Here is a 19,032-nt window from a genome sequence, read left to right on the forward strand (position 1 = left end):
AGCAGAAGTACGAACCCCAACACGCACACCCCTGCTCCGCTTCACACTTCATCCAAGTGAGAAGAGGAGTTTTGTGGCGGAGGATCTCGGTGTCCAGCGAGAGACCATCAGGGATCATTAGTTGAACCTCATCAGTGTGAGTCGCTCTGAGAAAGAGCAGGATGTGAAGTGAGGCTCTATTTGTTTCTGTGGTTTCTGTGACCAGGGGAACGGGCACAGAAATCACCACATAATGAAAGAAAGAAAAATAAATCACATTAAGGGACCAGAAACCAGCTGCTCATAACATCTCCACTCAACTTGTTATAGTTCTTAACAGGGAAAGCTGTATTTTCCACTTGATAATCACCATGTGCCATGAAATCTGTTGGATTGAGTCACATTTTCTCAACAGTCATGGCACAGTTTACACAGGAGGACTGAGAACTCCCCTAAACCCAGAAACATGGTTTGGAAGTTGTTCATTCCTCGTCAGCATTTTAAATGTAAGTTTCCAGATTCCCTTTCCTTTTACGCATGGACGCGATCTGCCCTGTTCCTGAGCTCCGTGGAGATCTTAGTGTGAGACTGAGGGGAGAGAGGGAGGGAGACAGAGAGAGACGGAGAGAGAGGGAGAGAGAGGAGCATCGTCTAGTATCTGGCAGATCTGAGACATGCCAGCACCCGCCCTGTGAAATCAGCATCTCACCGCACGGAGCTGACAAGTGCGCCTCCCCCTCCGAACGCTGTTTGACAGACCCATCGTTACAGGCTTCGCCTCCGGCAGTTTCTTTTTTAAGAGGCAAGCTCAAAGCCACAGATCTCACATTCTGCTCAAGCACCGTGAGGGGGGAATAACCTGCAGAGCCGCACCGGGAGTCTCCGCCTCTGCACCGGGCATCACTCGAGGGCCAGCCGCGCACAGAGTGGATGTTTGATCGGTGACGTCGTGGTGACCGCTCGGGTTTGAAGGACGCTGCGGGACGGAGCCGGGACACCGAGGACCTCCAGCATCGGATGCTGTGACATTGCGCGCAACGCACCTGTGGATGCAGCACGCCCACCCCTGATGTTTGGACTCGAACCTGCGGACAAGTGAGGATTCGTCGCGTTCTTGTTGATTGTAGTGTAGACTGTCGAGTGTGCTTGGAGGAGAGACGCCATGCTGCTGAGCGTGTCCCTCCTGGTTCTTCCCCTGCTGAGCGTCACCGTGAGCGGCGGCGGCGCGTCCTACGTGCCGTGCGAGCCGTGCGACCAGAAGGCCCAGTCCATGTGCCCGCCGGTGCCGGTGGGCTGTCAGCTGGTGAAGGAGCCCGGCTGCGGCTGCTGCCTGACGTGCGCGCTCGAGGAGGGCCAGTCGTGCGGCGTGTACACCGGGCCGTGCACGCGCGGGCTCCGCTGCCTGCCCAAGAACGGCGAGGAGAAGCCGCTGCACGCGCTCCTGCACGGGCGAGGCGTGTGCAGGAACGAGAAGTTGTACAAACTAATGCACCCGTCAAAAGGTGAGACTCGTGTCACACTTTAATTAATCAATTACTCCAATTAACCAATCCAATTAATCAGCGACTTTTAATTAATTGATAAATGGCTTTTAATGAATCGATTACTTTAATAAACCAATTAGAATATGAATTCACTGATGGGAAGTTCATTGTATTGTTATAGCACCATTGATTTTTCTGTTATATGATTTAAATCTGATTAGAGATCAGATGATATTTCCATCATGTGTCAGTCACCTCAGATCTGATGCTTAGAAATAAACAGCTCCTCAGTCAGTGCAGGGATTTTAATGAAGCCCACACACACACACACACAGTCCTCTCCATCAGCTGTGTATGAATTGATCTCTATGATCACTGGAGCTGAAGACAGTTTGTCTCTGTGGGAGCTGTGAGGTGGACATGCAGCTCAGCCTTCAAAGACGAGCTGACACCTGTCATTACCCAGGCACACGACTCCAAAGCCCCCGTGCGTCCTGACCCCGTGAACTCTGTCAACGATCGCTGCCAAGCGCCGATCAACCTGTCATCTGGCTTTGAAAGGGCTCTTTTGGGGCCGAGGGCCGTAAATCAGTAGGTTTCATGTGAGTGGCCTCGGGGCCCCCAGCCGACATTAAACACGGGAGAAGATTACAGGTGGTGCTCGGCGAGGCTCCTCGTTGGCTCCTGTGAAAGGCTGTTCAGGGACAGTGGCTGTGTCTGAGCGCTGAGCCGAGCTTTGTGGGTAATCTTGGCTTGTGGCCCTTCGACTGGCTCTCGTCAAGGTGTGAAATCACAGTTCACCATCTTCCCTTCGTCTACAGTTTCTTCTTTTCTTTTTCTTTTTTGTCTTTCCTTTCAGTTGCCCCTTCACTCATCCACCACCTGCGCCCTTTCCCACACCTAACCCACCTTTTTGTCTGCGTCTCTCTATTCTCTCCCACCGCACCGCTTCTTCTCCTCTTTCCCCGGCTGACTGCTGCTGCCCCTCCTCATCTTTTCCACCCTATTCTTCTCCTCCGCCGCCGCTGCCCCCCCCCCCCCCCCCCCCCCCCCCCCCCCCCCCCCCCCACCTCACCCTTTCCTTTCTGTCTTGTGCTTTATTTTCCTGCAGATTGGAGTTTTAGTGTTGAGGCCGTGCTCGTCTGGAAACATAAATAATCTGTCAGCGGGCCGAGCCAGAGAGCTGCAGCGTGTCTGGCTGAGAAACGTCAGCATGAAGTCGTTTTCGTACGTTCACACGAGACCAGTCGCAGACTCACAGAACATCATCTTAATCTGAGGCAGATCATTTCATCTCAGCATCTGAGAAATGATTGTATAACCAAAAGAAAAAGAGAAAACTCCCAGTCTTCTATTCATCTTCCCTTTCCCACACTATCCTCTGCTCCCTCCCTCCGCTCTTTGTTAGTCCCACCCTGGTCTCTTCATCGTCCTCCTCCTCTCCCTCCCTCCCTCTCCGTGTCTCAGGCTGTGCAGTGATTCAGCAGAATACAGGCTGAGAGCGTGGGTTACTGACCCTCCTCCTCCTCGTCTTCCTCGTCTTCCTTGTCGTTCTGCCAATCAGCTTTAACTGCACATCTCCTGCTGGGTGCTCGACACACAAGACTATCGTGAAAGCCAGATTTTTGCAGGGTTGCATTAAAGCACCACGATGCACGTTCATTCTTACGAATGCACGTGACACCATGAGGCAGCAAGTCCAAGCTGAGAGCAAAGAAAGTGCAGGGAAGAAGAGAGGAATGAGGTTTTTCTGCAGCAGAGGTCCGTCTCTCTGTGACTCACAATTCAAACACAGAGAGAGGAAGACAGCAAAAGAAACGAGAGATGTGATCCGTCAGCACAGGTCAGATTAGACGAGCTGCAGGATTAACAAGTGAAGACTTGATTGGACTCAAACTGGAGGAGAGAGAAAGAACTGTGTCAGCAGGAAACTGGAGGGGGATCTCTCCTGGTTTTTCCAAGAGGCTGTCATTATGGGGAGCGATGACATCATTACGATCATCATCATCGCTGTGGGGGAGGAGGAGGAGGAGGAGGAGGAGGTGCTGGAAGAGGTTTTAAGCATCATTTGCAACGAGGCCCTGACCTTGTTTCACCGCCCAGTTTGCTCAGTAGCTTAGCGATCACGTCAGCGCAGGAGCAGAGGGGTTTAAATGCAGAGTTTTCAAATCTGCCAAAATGAAACGGAAACAAGTGCGTGACACGGCAGTGGAACTGGGCCAACTGTGGCTTAGGGCCCATACGAGGCTAATGCACATTAGAAGCTATAAATTAAGTGAAATATGAGTTTAGAGAAGCCGCAGCCACTCGTCGTGGTCACATGAATAGAGGGTGGGACGAGGGAGAGGGCCGAGGGAGAGGGCCGAGGGAGAGGGCCGAGGTCTGTGCGACTGAGTGCGACTCCCCCAGACACCAGCGGAGAGCTGTATTTTTGCTCAGATGAAAGGTGCATGTACACGAGGGCTCCTGTGGGGGTTGGGGCCCGAATGGGCTGCGGCTGTTTCTGGTGGCTCGCCACATGACAAGTGTAATAGCATGTTTTCATGGGCCTGGGTGCCAGGGTGAGACTAAATATCTCATTTAGGTCACTGGCTATAAAAGTTTTAAAACCCCTGGTCTACATATACCCCAAACTGGCAACCCAACTCACCATAAATGTAGGCTCTGTCGTCCAGTGTGTCAACACGTCCAATCTCAAACTGGCCCGCAGCCACCAACTGTGCTAAATACACATTGAGCCGCTGCAGTGAAATCATCACGTTGTGCCGTGACGTTTCCACATTGGACGCTCGTGTCCCGCGCCCTCATTAGTTCAGCTCTGCTTTTTAAATTTAGCCTCTCAAATAGCTGCGTCTCCAGGTGGGAGCCGTCACGGCGCTTTGGATTTTGACGCCTCTTCAAACAAGTCGCCTGAAAGCGACAGAAAAATGCTTTGAGGCCGAGGTTCACACAAGTTCCACCTGTGGACGTTAAGATGTTTGTGATCGGTTATTTTAATCCTGAAAGTTCTGGTGTAAATTACTGATGATGGTAATCCTGCGTGAACGGGTTTCAGATAACTGCACCTCTGTAATCTGTCTTCCCCACATTTAGATTACTTAGGACTTTTAATCTGTAGTCCTGTTTAATGTGCTGGGAGTGACCGTTTGGTATTTGCTTCATTTGGGGAATTTCAGCAGATAAAACAAAGACAACAGGCTCATAAATACATTTCAGCAATAACCAATAACTCGACAATAAAGAAGCACAACATTCAAAAAATCTGCTCGAGATAAAAAAGAGATGTTCCTCTCGGATCATCGTCATGAAGATGCAGCCTCAAGAGCTGGAGATTCATTCATGCACGTGATGTAACACAGGCTCCTGCAGGTATATCAGAATACAGAAAAACTAAAGTGCTGATTCATTTTCCAGATTTCAAGCAGCCAGCTCTGATAAAAGACCCGTCTCTCTGTCCTTGTCCCCTGCAGACGAAGGTCACGACGACGCCCTGCTCCCCGTCCCCGAGGCGGTGCTTCCCCAGACCAAGGTGCCCTTATATGGCAGGGACCACATCAGCAGTCGGAAGGCCCAGGCCATGAAGCAGGCCAAGGACCGCAAGAAGCAGCTGGCCAAGCTGGGGCCCGCCAGCAACCTGGACTTCTCCCCGCTAAGCCTGGATAAACTGGACCCTGAGTTCGTAAGTGGGAAAGTTTTTTTTTTGTTTTGCTTCACCGATCGAGATTCGGAACAATTTTCTTTCAAACCATATTTGGTTTGGACGAGTGGGAAAATCTCCCACACTGCATCCTGCTGCTTCAGGCTTTATTTGTCTTGCACACTGGTGAGGAGACTCGTTCTGACAAATCGGCCGCCAAGACGCCTGCGGGGCCTCGTTCACACAACACGGTGTGAACTGAGTGAAATGCCAGATTACAGACATTCTCATTAGTGGAGCTTTTTCCCGCAGCTTTACTTTTCATTACTGGGGCTTTTCACAAACTTTCACCGATGTTTAACGCCCGTGCACAAATTGAGATTGCAATTACTCATACCTGTGTGTGTGTGTGTGTGTGTGTGTGTAGGGGCCCTGCAGGAGGAGACTGGATAATCTCATTCAGAGCATGAAGGACACGTCTCGGGTCTTGGCGCTCTCTCTGTACATCCCCAACTGTGACAAGAAGGGCTTCTTCAAGCGCAAACAGGTAAATCCGTCCTCTCGTGTCATTCAGTCTTCTCACTCTCGGACTGAACGAGCTCGTCCTCCTCTAACCTGGTCTTGTTTTGCAGTGTAAGCCCTCCCGCGGTCGGAAAAGGGGGATCTGCTGGTGCGTCGACCGGTTTGGTGTGAAAATCCCCGGCATCAACTACGCCGGAGGAGACCTGCAGTGCAAAGACCTGGACAGCGGCAGCAGCAACAGCAACGAATGAGTGGCGTTTAAAAAAAAAAAAAAAAAAAAAAAACCTCTGCTAAAAACCTGCCAATCAAGCTCGCACACGTGACGACTGCCAGTCAGGAGAATAAGACACAGGAGCTCACGTGTGCTCGGTGTGACGGACTGCGTCTGTGCAGTCTTCTGAGGGGAGCCACACCGAGTCTGCACACGTCACCGACTGTGTACTATTCTCTTCATATCCATAGATAATAGAGAAGTATATATATTTGTATGATATAGATAACGTGTTGTGTACTGAGTCATATGTCATATGTTGCTAAATTTGAAATCACGAGACAAGACATATTTTAAATGTGGCTGAAAGTCAAGTCGGACAGTTTGGAGACAACGTTTCGGTGATTGTTGTTAACGACGAGGGGAGGGTGTCACTGAGCACGAAACGTTTCTGCACGATCCACTGGGACCGGTCGGATTTTATTTTTATTGTGTATGGGGGGGGGGGGGGGGGGCAGATCAGCTGACAGTGATAGGGGGCGTGTCTTCACTGCTTTGAGCCAAATCACACCAGTTTGACTTTTTAAGGGAAAATCTAGTTGTTGTGTTGCAGAAAGGTTCAGTTTGTACTGGTTCTACAAACAGAGCGTGAATATACCGGGGGGGGGGGGGGCACATAGTTCGGACCAAATAAATACGAGAAAACAAAAGAAATCCAGCTTTGAATCAAAAACCAAACATGCTACGTTCTGTCCTGTGATTTATGGGAATGTTAGATTTTTCCAGCGACAGATGAAGATGTCAAACTAGACGTTCGCCAGTGAAGCTTCTTGAAACGTGTCTGTCGGACTGAGTTCATGATATCAGCAGATTTACTGTACTGTGACCGCTTCGATATTTAAAAGGCCTTTTTCAAGTCCTGAAAACTGCATCCGCTGTTTGTAAATGTACTTACAGTGTGTGTGTGTGTGTGTGTTCCTGAGTGTGTGTGTGTGTACTGTTTGTGCCATGCCCTAATAGTTCTCAACTTGAAAAAGCTCTGGTTTCATGTCTCAGCATTTCCCTCCACACAAATCATATGCAAAGGCCCCGTGTTGTGGATTTGTCCGTGCGCTGGGTCGTCGCTGCCACCACGCAGGCAAATGGCGACTTGCTCTCAGGGTTCGCCGGGTCCTTTTAAATCCTGCGAAGAGCAAGGTCGCCGAGTTTGTATGTAAATTCAAGTGCCTTCTGCCCCACGCCACTTTGAATTTGGATTTGCATGTGGAAACGCTCCAGCACAAAAAAGGTGGTGTGTTTTGGATTGGTTTGGTTTTCAGACGAAGATCTGCAGAGTCTTTATTCGTTGGGTTAATAACTCGTATAATCTCCTGATGTTCTGACAGAGGCTCTGGATAAAGCACCTCTCTCATGCTGTAAACACAGTGATCGTTTCCGAATCTGTTTGAAAAAAGATAAATGTGAACTTCATGGTGAAATATTTATCAGGCGTGTAATTGATGTACTCTGTTTTTGTAATAACAAATCACTATTTAAATAAAGTTCCTGTACTCACTAGAACACACGTGTGCACCCGTGTCTTGAATGTGCCGACTCTGCAGATCGCTGCGACCTTGAGGCTCAGGTGAGGCTGCGTGAAGGTGGTGTCACACGCTGTGACATCACGGAGGTGGGCGTCTCCTCCCACGTTAACGGCTGTGTCATGTGCTTCACTGTCCCGTCTGCTAACACGGAGGAGGCGGGGCTTACGATCTTTACAGCAGCTTTAAAATCTTATGATTTTAATTTGGATGAATTCCTGACGACTGATTTTAAAACTGCTGCACGTTCATAAATCTGCATCAGTGTCACTTTGTCGTGGTAAAACACTTCACAGCATTTTTAAAGTTATTAGTTTTCTTTATTGAAAAGTGCAGAAGCACGACTTCAAATAAAAACACAGGCACAAACTGAATCTATGACAATTCTATCAAGGTTTTTTTTATCTGTTAATCACTACGCAGTCTAAGGTCATTTCCTCCCTAACAGCACCAACATCTCGTCTTTAGAGCCGGGTGAACTCGGAGGCTTCAGTTTAACGTGAGGCCTCACAGTCGTCTGCAAGCTAGGACAAGAAAACACGTGTTGAACGAGTCAACACACACACACACACACACACAGTACAAAACACAAAGTCTGAGCAGAGTCACGATTAGCAAAGCAAAGATGCTCCGGCCGAAGATCTACGAGGAAGAGGAGCCTCGTCTCTAAATTAATCTGACGGATCTAATCCTGTTTCAGAAGTCGCTGTGGTCGATGAGCAGGAGACACACACAGACAACATGTAGCTCACTCAGACCTTCTCTGTTCCCAAGTTTGTTTTTTGTTTCTTTCTCGTCTCGACTGTTTTCTACGGGTTCTATATCTGCACCGTGTCGGGCAGCTCCAGCTCCAGCTCTCGGAGATACTGGCTGCAGTTGGGGTCGCCCCTCACAGTGGGGGATGATGGGATAGGTCGGCCGGTGTGAGGGTTGACGCACCAGCACTCGCCCCGCTGACCGTGCAGAGACATCTTGCACTGAAAGACAAATATCAGTCACTTTATCTGTGAGAGGGGAAAACCTTTCTTCTTCTCTACCACCTTCGAGCCTCTCAACATTCCCTCACCCTCTTTCCCACAATGCCCCTGTGCTCACCTGTTTGAGGTTATACTGCCCCCTCTTGTCACAGTTGGGGATATGCAGGGCGTACAGGTCTTCCAGGGGACCTCGGTTATCTCTGAAGGGCATCTTAGATATCCGCTCCAGGACCTGGTCCAGCTCCTGCTGACACTGGGTCTTTGAAACACAAGCAGGAACCTGTTTACAGAGACGTGGGCGTGTCCAGGTGTCTGTGACATGCGGGTAAAATATTCTGATTCTAAAAGTTCTTAAAAAATAAAACTCTTCCTAAAAACCTTTGACCTCAGGCCACTGAAAATAAATCTGTTCATCTTTGGGTCGAAACGAATATTTGTACAAAGCTTGAAGAAATTCTCTCAAGACGTTCTTGATATCATGTTGATGAGAACTCCTTCGGCCACTAGGTGTCGCCAGTGCATAGACATAAGGACACTGTTAGGAGAATGATCTACAATAAGAATAGAAGCTGAGAAATGAGCTCATTTCAATATAAACACAGAGTTCCTGCAGAGTGGAAGCTTCACCTGTTTGGGTCGAGTCGGCTTCACCTCCTCCACCTTGTTGGTCTTCATCTTGGTCTTCAACTCCTGTCGATGTTGGCGCACGGCGCTCTCTTTGGGCCCCAGCCACGTGGCCTCTTTAGTCGGCTTCCGCACGGCGGGGACCTCGCTGACGCCCTGCTCGGGCAGCGGCTCCACGACCTCACCTGCACACGGAGACACATCCGGTTTAAAATACCTGATGGAAAAGCAGGAGGACGCTTTGAAAGCACTTAACCTCAGATCCATATGTGTGTATGTGTGTGTGTGTGTGTGTGTGTGTGTGTGTGTGCTGCCCTCCTGCACTGTGGTAATGGATGAGGCCTTTTAGAGGCTGGGGGGGGGGGGGGCAGCGAGATAAGCTCCGAGCTGCACAGATCGTTTTTCACGGGGACAGAGAGTGTGTGACTCTGGAAAGGCTTTGTGGGAAACGGAGAGGTCTTGAGACAAATAGAAAAGGTGACATGGTTTTTATCTGAGATATTTTGGCTTCACTTCTGGAGAGAGGGAGGAAGTGGAGACATGTCGTCCATCTTTATTTACAGTCTATGTTTCTGCACCTGCGGCGGTGACAGCAGGTTGAGGAGGAGGGACGATGATGTTTCTGTCGTGTGCACGGTGATGTCTTTCCATCGCTCGCAACCAACAACAAATACATTTTATTTCCCGTCTCTGTCACTGAAACCATCGTGTCCTCGGAGTCTTTCTGACACCAGAACATACTTTGGAGTCTGAAGAGGAGGGAGTGGAAGAGGAGTGTCACTGCGAACCAGCGGGAAAAGAAAGTTAAATGATGCAAATTCCTCAGAAAGCAGCACGATCACATTTCAGCTTCGTTTAGCAGCGAAGAATTGAGTTTCAAGTCGAGAAAATACTTTGTGAAGGCCTGTTTGTTTTCTCAGAATTTCTACAGGAGAGCGTGCACTTCACCTCCGCACCTGAAGCAGAGAGGGGAAATAAGCACAGACAGTGGAGAATCGGCCAGTAAGTGGATAGTTCACAGTTATGCAAGGGTCAAGCTGTAACGTGCAGACTTCTGGAAAGGCATTTGTGGGCCAGAGAATGAGGGCGAGTGTGTGTTCGCGGTGGCGGTGGACTGCAGAGACATTCTCTGCGCTCTGCAAGAGGTAAATTTGACATCCTGGTGTAGAATATGATTACAAAAGGCCTAAGAGAGAACGGGAGAAAGGAAATTCCAAACGAAGCAATAACAAGGAGCTGGCGCCCTCCGCCATCAGATAGATGTGGTGTTGTTGGACTTCAGTTCCCCCCATGACGCTCCGCTGTGTTCTCCCCGCCTCGTCTTTGAAGACTCGGTTTCTCCACTGAAAAAGGGGCAAAAGTCAACTGGAATCAGGTGTGTGTGTGTGTGTGTGTGTGTGTGTGTGTGCCTTTGTTTTGCCGTCTTACATAATCCCCTCAGTATCCAAACACAAACGCCATCGCGCCCTCTCCTCTGACGAAACCTGAGATGTTCAGTCTGTGCACATAAACACACATCAGTTTGTGAGCAGGAAAACAGCGATGTCCCGCCTGAATGTACGTGCACACGCACACACACACACACACCCAGGGTCAGGACCCCACTTTCAGGGGCACTAGGCCTCTGCAGAACAAGCCGTCCCACAGCGGTGGGCTGGGGATCAGCAGTATCAACAGAGCGGCAGGCCTACTGTCCAGTCTACTGCTTGAATTAATCCCCACACAAAGGCCCGGGACGCTTCCTTTCTAGATCTGATCCATGTCGAATTCCCAGATGGCACGGAGGCCAGAAGTGTCATGTCTGATTGTCCAGGTTCTGGTCAACTGAGCAAATGGCAGATTTGGCTGCGCGGAGGAGGGGAAGGTGGAAAATGAACGACGTGAGAGCGGCAACGTTTCCACGGAGCGTTCCATCGTCGGGCAAACTCGCTGCTGGGACGTCTTTATCATGTAGCAGCTTTAGCTTAGCTTCAAAAAGCTTTTTGAGAATCTGTCGGTGCACGTCCAACATGATTATATTGAAACTGTATGAATGTTTACGATTCAGCTGTTTGACCTATAAACTACTGCTTTATTTCTAATCGAATAGTTTACAAGTCTATTTAGATATCTATTTTATTTCCTGTTTTACTTTGAAGCTTTTCTCTCACTTTACTTCCTGTCTTTATTTGGTTTCTCTGATTGGTTGACGACCCGACACGCCCTCATTGGTTCCACCTGGTCCTCAGTGAGTGTTTGATTGACGACCTGGATACAGAATCTAAAAAGTCAGATGACTGCAGTTAACTGGATTCTTCCTCCTGTGAAGTCCGTCTCTGTCCTCACTTGTCTCCGGACGGACGGTTGATTTATTTGTTGGTGCAGGATTACGCAGAAACTACCGAACACATTTCCAGGAAACGTGATGGACGGATGTGATGCGGGTCGAGAGACGACTCTGGTGTGAATCTGGGTCGGGGGTCGGATCCAGGTTTTAGTTCTGTCGTCTGTTTACAAATCCAGTCGTCACCGGGGACGTGTTCTCATGTCCCTCCGCACGAGACAGAAATCACCCAGGACTGAAGTCTCCCTTTAAAAACAGGAATGCAGAGGCGTCTCCTCTAACACACCTCAGAACAGTGAAATAGGTCATGTGCCACTTAAGAAGTCTCTGAGAGGCGCTGAGCCGAGGAGCTGCAGTCCATCATCCATTACAAGGCCTTGTGGGACTGTTTTCCTAGAAACACAAACTCAGCAGTGCAGATGTGTTTACCTTCCAGGCTTTCTGGCCCGCAACAGTCATCCACCGGCCGACTTCGGACAGGCTCTGGCACGTCCACGCACACACACCCAGGACCAGGCAACTCGCTCACTGCACCGGCACCACTGGCTGAACTCTGGGACGACTGGACGGACTTGAACTGGGACGCGAGCCGAGGCACAGCGGACCCGTGGTGGAGCATCAGCTCGGGGCCATTTTTTTACTTGACAGGGAAAAACTCGCACCTCCAGAGTTTTTGCATCTAAAGAAAGATGGCGTCTGCAGGAATCAAGATTAAGGCTCCGTCCTCCGTCTTCTGAAACTGGATTTGAAATGTTTAAACTTGGGGTTTGAAATCTTGAAATCTAATAAAAAGGGTTTTGCGTGATTGAAAATTAAAACAACAAATCTCTGCAAACGTTATTGTCCTTCTTGTCTTACAGTCCGACAGGCCCACGGTGTACGACATGTGGCTGTTCCTCAGCAGAGAGCAAACAGAACTCAAGTCTCGAGGTTTCAGAACGTAAGTGAACCTTCTTCAGATCAAACCTGCGAAACCAACTGATGCACAGTGACAAATCTGAAATGTGCTGAGGAAACACTGTCAGAAAGTGCTGCAGACAGTTCAGCCAGTTAAAACATCATGATGGAAGAAAACTCAGTTCCAATCATGCAAAACATTTTTTTATCAGATTCCAAGCTTTAAAACACCTTTTGACAGATTCTGACTCATTATATTTATCTGTTTGGTTCTTTTTACTCTGAGTTTTCCATTTTTGATTTACGTATTGTCACCAGTTCCTCCGTCCGCTGTCGGGACGACAAGAGATAAATCATGACGAGATATTCCAAGAAATGTCAGTGAAACACGGAAGAAATGCGAACGTGGAACGATTGTTCCCATATTTAATCTCGTCCTGTGAAACCCGCTGCTGCTGCTTCGCCCTTTGTCTCCAGCATCTCAGACACTGTGTGGATTGTCTTACATCACCCTTCGACCAAAGAGGATGGTGGGAAGTTGCTCTGGATCTCAGCAGGCACGAGGAGATTCTTGGCACGGGTGCACGTCAAGTCGACACCCGGGGGGGGGGAGATGGCACGAATGCCCCTGTTTTTGGAGACGCCCGGAGAGGGGGGATTATCTCTGAGCTATTTCAGTCCTGCGGGCTCCGTCTGGACGCCCCCGCAGGTACACAGGAATGCCCCTTGTTAGCTAACAATGTTATTTCAGCGGCCAGATGGCACAGGAGGATTTTTTTTTTCTCCACTCACTTTGGTCTCCCCCTCATTTTCCCCCCTGATGTGACAGAACCTCTGCAGGTTATTAGTTAACATGGCAAGAATTTATCTTTTTACGCCGATGAAGAATCACTGTTTCTCATTCAGGTGACGTTCAAGTCTGGGCTCCGTTAATCAGCACGTTCCCAGGAAAAACAGCTAAACGCCCAAAGGGAACCTTTTATCTGGGTCCAAGTTTCTGTGGGGACAGAATAATATGTGATACTGAGCATGAAGAGCGAGGGGGAGCAGGAAACTTTTAGTTTTTAAGCGGCAGACGTTTTAAATACACAGAAAATGAATGAAACATGGAACTTTTAGTGAGAAGTAAAAGTTTGAAATTAAAATTTAAATGAGATTTTATCTTTATTATATTGTTAAAATCTTACAATTATGATTTTTTTTTTTACTGAACACGACAAATATCCTGTTTTGATGATTTTACCTTAAAATTCACGATGTCATGATCAGCATCAGATTTCTTTGTCTCGTATGATCATGAATCAAAGATCTTTGATTTTGGGAGATTTGAATGTGACGTTAAAGAACAGATCTCTTCTTTAAATACTCTAGTTCCTAAAGATGATCTTTTTAAAGTTCATGTTCTTGCTCTTTTGCTCAAACCTTCTGAATGAGACGGCAGGTTCGATCACCAGTGAGTTTTCGGTGCGGCCTGAGACAAGTGAACTTCCTGCTGAACTCCAGACGACAGTTTGAAGTATTTCTGATTCATGAGTCGACATCAGGTCTGTAATTACTGAATTAGTCAGAGGCTGTAATTAGTTGTTTGAAAAAACTCCCTGAGGTGTTGGAACGTTCATTTCATTACAGTTTATTCTCCCGTGTTAATGAAGCGGATGACGACACTGTTATGAACAGTTGTTCAGGAGATTTCTAAAGTTTTTTAACGAGTCACTTTTCATCCTGAGCTTCATTTTAAACTGAATCCACTGACTGATTCGTTTCTTCTCTTTGGCTCTAAGTCTCTTACATGATCATTGGAGGGTCAGAGGAATATTGGCTCTGACCTTTGACCTCTGACAGATCAGATCAGAGATCAGTGCAGCTCAGGATAATCCAGATCAGATCAATTCCACTTGTGTAAATCTGCACAAATGGGATAAGTCCCCCCTCAGATGTTTACAGGTTAAATTATTAAGGATTGAAAATCAGCTTCGAGTGACTGCTCCACTTCATTAATGAGCTTTTTCTCTCTAATTTGCAGATTAACTCCAGGGGATGCAGAGATAAAAAGCTGTGAGCTGACTCTGTCATTCTTTTTTTATTTCTTTTACCTGTGAAGAATTTACTGCAGGAAATCAAGTGGCTGGAGTCTCAGCGTGCGTGAGCCAAGACTGAAACGCCAGCAGTCGCTTTATTATGTCTTACGACGACGAGAGGAGGATGTAAACAGAGCAGGAAATCAACGAATTTACAGAAAAGCTTCTGGGCCTTTTCAGCCTAACATATCTTTTACTTTCCTTCTCTGACCTTGAGGAAGCCGTGTACCCTCCACTCTCTGCAGCTGCCTTTGTCAGAAATCACTCTTCCATCTGCAGCAGCGAGGCTTTTATCCAAAACAACCATTTCTGGGCCTTTACCGGTTGTTTTGCACACATCTCACTTCAGCTCAGACCTTTCAGCCTTCCAAGATGAAGCAGAGCCTGACCCACACCCGAGGGAAAGACAAAAACCAGTGACATTTAACGAATGTCCTCTGTGTGAGCGAGACTTTACACGATGCGTTGCTGTATTTTCTCCTCTTGTTTAGCTCTTATGTAACTCAGCTGTTTTATTACTCGTCTTTTATTGTTCGAGGACGGCTGCAGAAATAGATTTTTGTGGCTCTGGGCTGCGTAAACGTGGAAATGAGTGATTACCGTGACTGATTATTAAATCATAAAAGTGTCATGAGGCGTTTTTTGACCTTTTGTCAACGTCAGGGAGCGGGGCCACTCTGCACGCCTCCTCCGGTAGTTTCTCTGTGTTCCAGGGCTGCAGAGCCAAAGTAAACACGTGTCAGTCTGGAGGTAAACTCTGACAAAGCATGGACATGAGGAGAAATCACACCCGGCTGGCTCCACTCCACTAAAACCTGTCAATTAATGAGGCTGTGAGTTTTCAGGCCTTCGCTCCAGCTTATTCTGTGTCCTGCTGGTTTTCACTGTCAACAGTAGTTTGTAGTTCCTCCTGCTCAAAGCCTAAAGTCCACGTTTCCAATCAATGCAGCATTCCTCCCGCTGTCCCTCTCTGTTTCTTCTGTGGAAACGTCAACATCAATACTCTGATGTTTTCTGGGTTTTCCGTGGCAGCCAGAGCAACTTCTGGGAAGTTTGCAGGACACTACCTCTCCTCTGAGTTACAGGGAGTGGAGGCCGACACTGAGAACAACTGGAGGGTCCAGATGTGTCGGGGAGCATATCTGAGGTTAACTTGTACCTTTTGTTTCCCATGTCCCCCCCCCCACACCCCTCTGCCTGTGCACAGCAGGATGATTCACAACACTTGAAACAGGTTTGCAGCACAGAGTTTGTCAGAGCTGCAAGAAAAACTCATAACAACACTGAAGTTGAGAGAAACTCTGAGGTTGTGCGTGAAGTAAACAGAAGTGTGCAGATGAATCCCGGAGCAGAATTCAACAATAAAACAAGACAGGACGATCTGCACACGTTAAACATTCTCATGTCTGAGCGAAATCATGTTTCTATGGTGATTGTTGTGCAGCAGTCGTGTGTTTTACGCAGGATTCATGTCAATGCAATATGAAGTCTACTGCTCCGGCTGCAGTCTAGACAGTGTCATTAAAGATTGATGGAGGAAAAGCAGGTTTCAGAGGAGGCACTGACCGCTGGTTTGCTCCCGGTGCTCCTGGCTGTGGGTGCTGGTCTCCGGGTCCACTTTGCGCCGGCACTGCCCCTCGCCCTGCACCAGTTGCTCCAGGGGAAGCTCCGAGTCGGGCGTCGGGTAGCACCGCAGCCCGGTGGCGCACCTCGGGGTGTACACGCCGCACATCTCGCCCTCTTGCCGGGCGCACACGGGGCAGCACCCGCAGCCCGGTTCGCGCACGATCTCCGCGCAGGTCTCGGTGAGCGTCGGGCACAGCGCCTGACGCTCCGCGGTGCAGCCCGGGCAGCGGAACACGATCTCCGCCAGGGAGGCTCCGGCGAGGGACGCGCAGAGGATCAGGAGGCTGCAGCGCACGGACGAAGGCATGGCTGCAGGCTGCAGGGAGGTGCTCATCACCGAGGAGCGATGCAAGAAATCCCAAGTGCGAGGAAGGGGGAGACACGTGAAGGCGAACAGGTGAAGCCGGGGGCTGGAGGTCTGCTGGGTCCTACACCTTCCCAGGTTTACTCTCCTGGTTCTGCACAGTGAGGATCGTGCACATGCACAAACCAAGTGTTGTGATCACCTCACTGTCGGTTATTATAAAGTTATTGTGACACATGAAAATGATTTTACAAAGTTCAGTTGAAATGATCAGTGATTCTTCAAAAACTTTTTTATTGTAACTATTATTTATCAGTGGTGGAGAAAGTAATCAGATTACTGTAACGTACTAAAAGAATATTAATGAATGAGCTTCTTCATCGATCATTCACCGACTGATCACTTGATTGATTAACTTGTGAAAAGTTAAATCACATTTATCTCAATCAACAGGTTTTTTTCCAATCTACAGTTAAAAGCTCAGTAATCCAGTGAACTGAAAGCAGCAGGTTAAATGTTCCTCTGATCGAGTGTTGATTGATAAATGAGCGACTGAGGCCTGATCTCTTATCTTCTCATGTCACAGACACATGAACTCTGCTCTTAGGGGACAGTCACGTGATCCATGACCTTTAACCTCCAACATCATAACAAAAGACAATGATTGTGAAGTTTGGTCTTTCTCTGTGCTGATCTCCAGTTGACCTCTGACCTCTTTACTGATCTCCCGTTGACCTCTGACCTCTGTGCTGATCTGCAGTTGACCTCTGACCTCTGTGCTGCTCTCCAGTTGACCTCTGACCTCTGTGCTGATCTGCAGTTGACCTCTGACCTCTTTACTGATCTCCCGTCGACCTCTGACCTCTCTGTGCTGATCTCCGTCCTGTAGTTTCTCCAGACGCTGTAATTTGAATTAAAGTCTTGAGTCTGAACAGAAGACGTGAACTTGGTCTTCAGGACGGCTCGAGCTCGGTCAGTTAAAATTCTCTCACTCGTGTCTCACTATACGTTCGCAGCCTGTTTGTTTCAATCAGCACAGCCCGTCCCAGCTCCCAGAATTCACGAGTAAACAAACAGACAAAAGGACTATGTGCCGAGCGCTCCTCACGTGGAAAGACCTCCCTCGCTGTGGCCGAGTTGTCCATTGACACTCAATTAAAAGTCACCAGCTGCTCGCAGCTTATACGCCCGTGTACAGTAATGCTACTGTGCACATATGCTGCAATGTTTCCAATCGATCGGCGAGGCCAAGCCTTGAGGTGCCGAGCCCGGCCGCCGAACAAACTCCTATTAACCCCGTCCAGTGTGGCGGACTAATCGGTGTTTATCCAAGGGCCCAGAAATAGAAGTGGCATGTGTAACCTTACTCCGCAGATATAAATGCAGATTGTTTTGTTTTGCGGGTGCCCCCTGATTTAACACTATTTGGCCCTATTCACCGTCGGCCTCCTGGCTCACCTTAGGGTGGAGGGAGGAAGAAAGGGCACATTTGAAGCCGTCTTGTGTCTCAGGGGTGTGAGTCCGGGGGATGCCCAGAGGGCTGTTTGCACATAGAACCTCATATGTCATTTTATGAAACCGTGGATGGAAAAGCAGCGGGGGAGAAGGCCTGGCATTTTATAAATGCGAGCCTGGGGGCCAGGATTTGTGTCTGGGATGGCCACTGGCTAACAGGCCGAACAGGCCGCAGTATCTGCCCATGTGTGCGAAGTAATCCCCACCAAGGTCAGTTACTTAAATTCCAGCCCATGGAATTGTTAAGCAAACACAAGCTCTGGATAAACTCCACATTGATAGAGGAAGGCATGGGATCAGTGACGAGGACACATCCAGCACATGTTCCTCAGTGAGTCAACAGAGGGCGGTTTGTATGCGAGAGGTCATCTCCTTAATTACAGTACAGTCAGTCCCCAAACCTCCGCATGTGTCCGTCTCACCTGGACACTTTGTGTAAAACTGCAATCAACTTGTTTATTCATGTACTTGTACACATAAGTTTCTACGTAAAGATTTATTTAAATCATGATCGAATCCTGACGTGTGTGTGTTTGGCTCCATTACTACGGTCAAATAATTCTGCCAGATAAATAAACATTGTCATGATAAACATGTTTAAGTGGTTTGTAAAAGCAAAACATTTTCAAAACTTGTAATTATTGGACAATATAATCAATAAAGAAGCTGTAACAAAACACAATCATATCAGATTACACACATGAACCAAGACTTTAGAAGGAAGTTATCGAATGATTCACAGGAAAGTCTGAAAATCAACGGTCGTGTGTAAAAACACCTCGGCCGGCGTTCATCTTTCAGACTTTGATAATGAATGTGTGCACTGTTCACTGTTTGCTTTTGATTTCACTTAATTAACGCTCCCTCTGATTGGATAAGTGCGGCCATTGAGCAGGGGAGGGGGTCGGAAAAGTAATTTATCATCAGGTTACTGGGCCTGAAACAAACTGAAGCCAGGCAGGTCACACTCACAGAAACCAGCTGCATCAGGTGTTTATTCTGAAGGTTTGAGTGTTTCATGTGTGTCCGGCGATAAAGGAACTTTTAAAGGTTGTTTTGATTTTATTTTTATTTTGATGTGACTAAAAAAATAAGAAAATGAACTTTTTAATCTTCAGCTGGTGAAACAAGCAGCGTCTCTCTGGATGGAAATGTTTACTGAATTACACTTCATAAATCCTAACATGGAAATGTTCACATCACAAGTCCCGAATGGAAAAATGCTCATGTGTGTGCACGTGTTGTTTTTTTTGTGTATACATGCGTGTGTTTGTT

General features: G+C 48.1%; 2 protein-coding genes across 3 annotated transcripts; one reads left to right on the top strand and one right to left on the bottom strand.

Annotated features, from left to right (window-relative positions):
* Positions 1-88: 88 nt before the first annotated feature.
* On the top strand, positions 89-7,393 carry igfbp5a (insulin-like growth factor binding protein 5a). The gene is made up of 4 exons (XM_069520832.1): positions 89-1,481; positions 4,934-5,142; positions 5,528-5,647; positions 5,733-7,393. Exons 1-4 carry the CDS (start codon positions 1,142-1,144, stop codon positions 5,871-5,873), a joined length of 810 nt encoding a protein of 269 aa, XP_069376933.1. The 5' UTR covers positions 89-1,141; the 3' UTR covers positions 5,874-7,393.
* A 318-nt stretch (positions 7,394-7,711) lies between these two features.
* On the bottom strand, positions 7,712-16,392 carry igfbp2a (insulin-like growth factor binding protein 2a). 2 transcript variants are annotated; one of them, XM_069520830.1, is made up of 4 exons: positions 15,879-16,392; positions 9,018-9,199; positions 8,509-8,649; positions 7,712-8,390 (listed from the first exon to the last, which is right to left on the bottom strand). In XM_069520830.1, the coding sequence occupies exons 1-4, from the start codon at positions 16,270-16,272 to the stop codon at positions 8,232-8,234; spliced, it is 876 nt and encodes a 291-aa protein (XP_069376931.1). In that variant the 5' UTR covers positions 16,273-16,392; the 3' UTR covers positions 7,712-8,231. The 2 variants fall into 2 exon arrangements, with proteins under 2 accessions (XP_069376931.1, XP_069376932.1); XM_069520831.1 differs by having other exon boundaries at positions 8,509-8,670; positions 15,879-16,387.
* Positions 16,393-19,032: the final 2,640 nt, after the last annotated feature.

Source organism: Paralichthys olivaceus, chromosome 24 (assembly GCF_024713975.1).
Source record: "Paralichthys olivaceus isolate ysfri-2021 chromosome 24, ASM2471397v2, whole genome shotgun sequence".
Lineage (NCBI taxonomy): Eukaryota > Metazoa > Chordata > Actinopteri > Pleuronectiformes > Paralichthyidae > Paralichthys > Paralichthys olivaceus.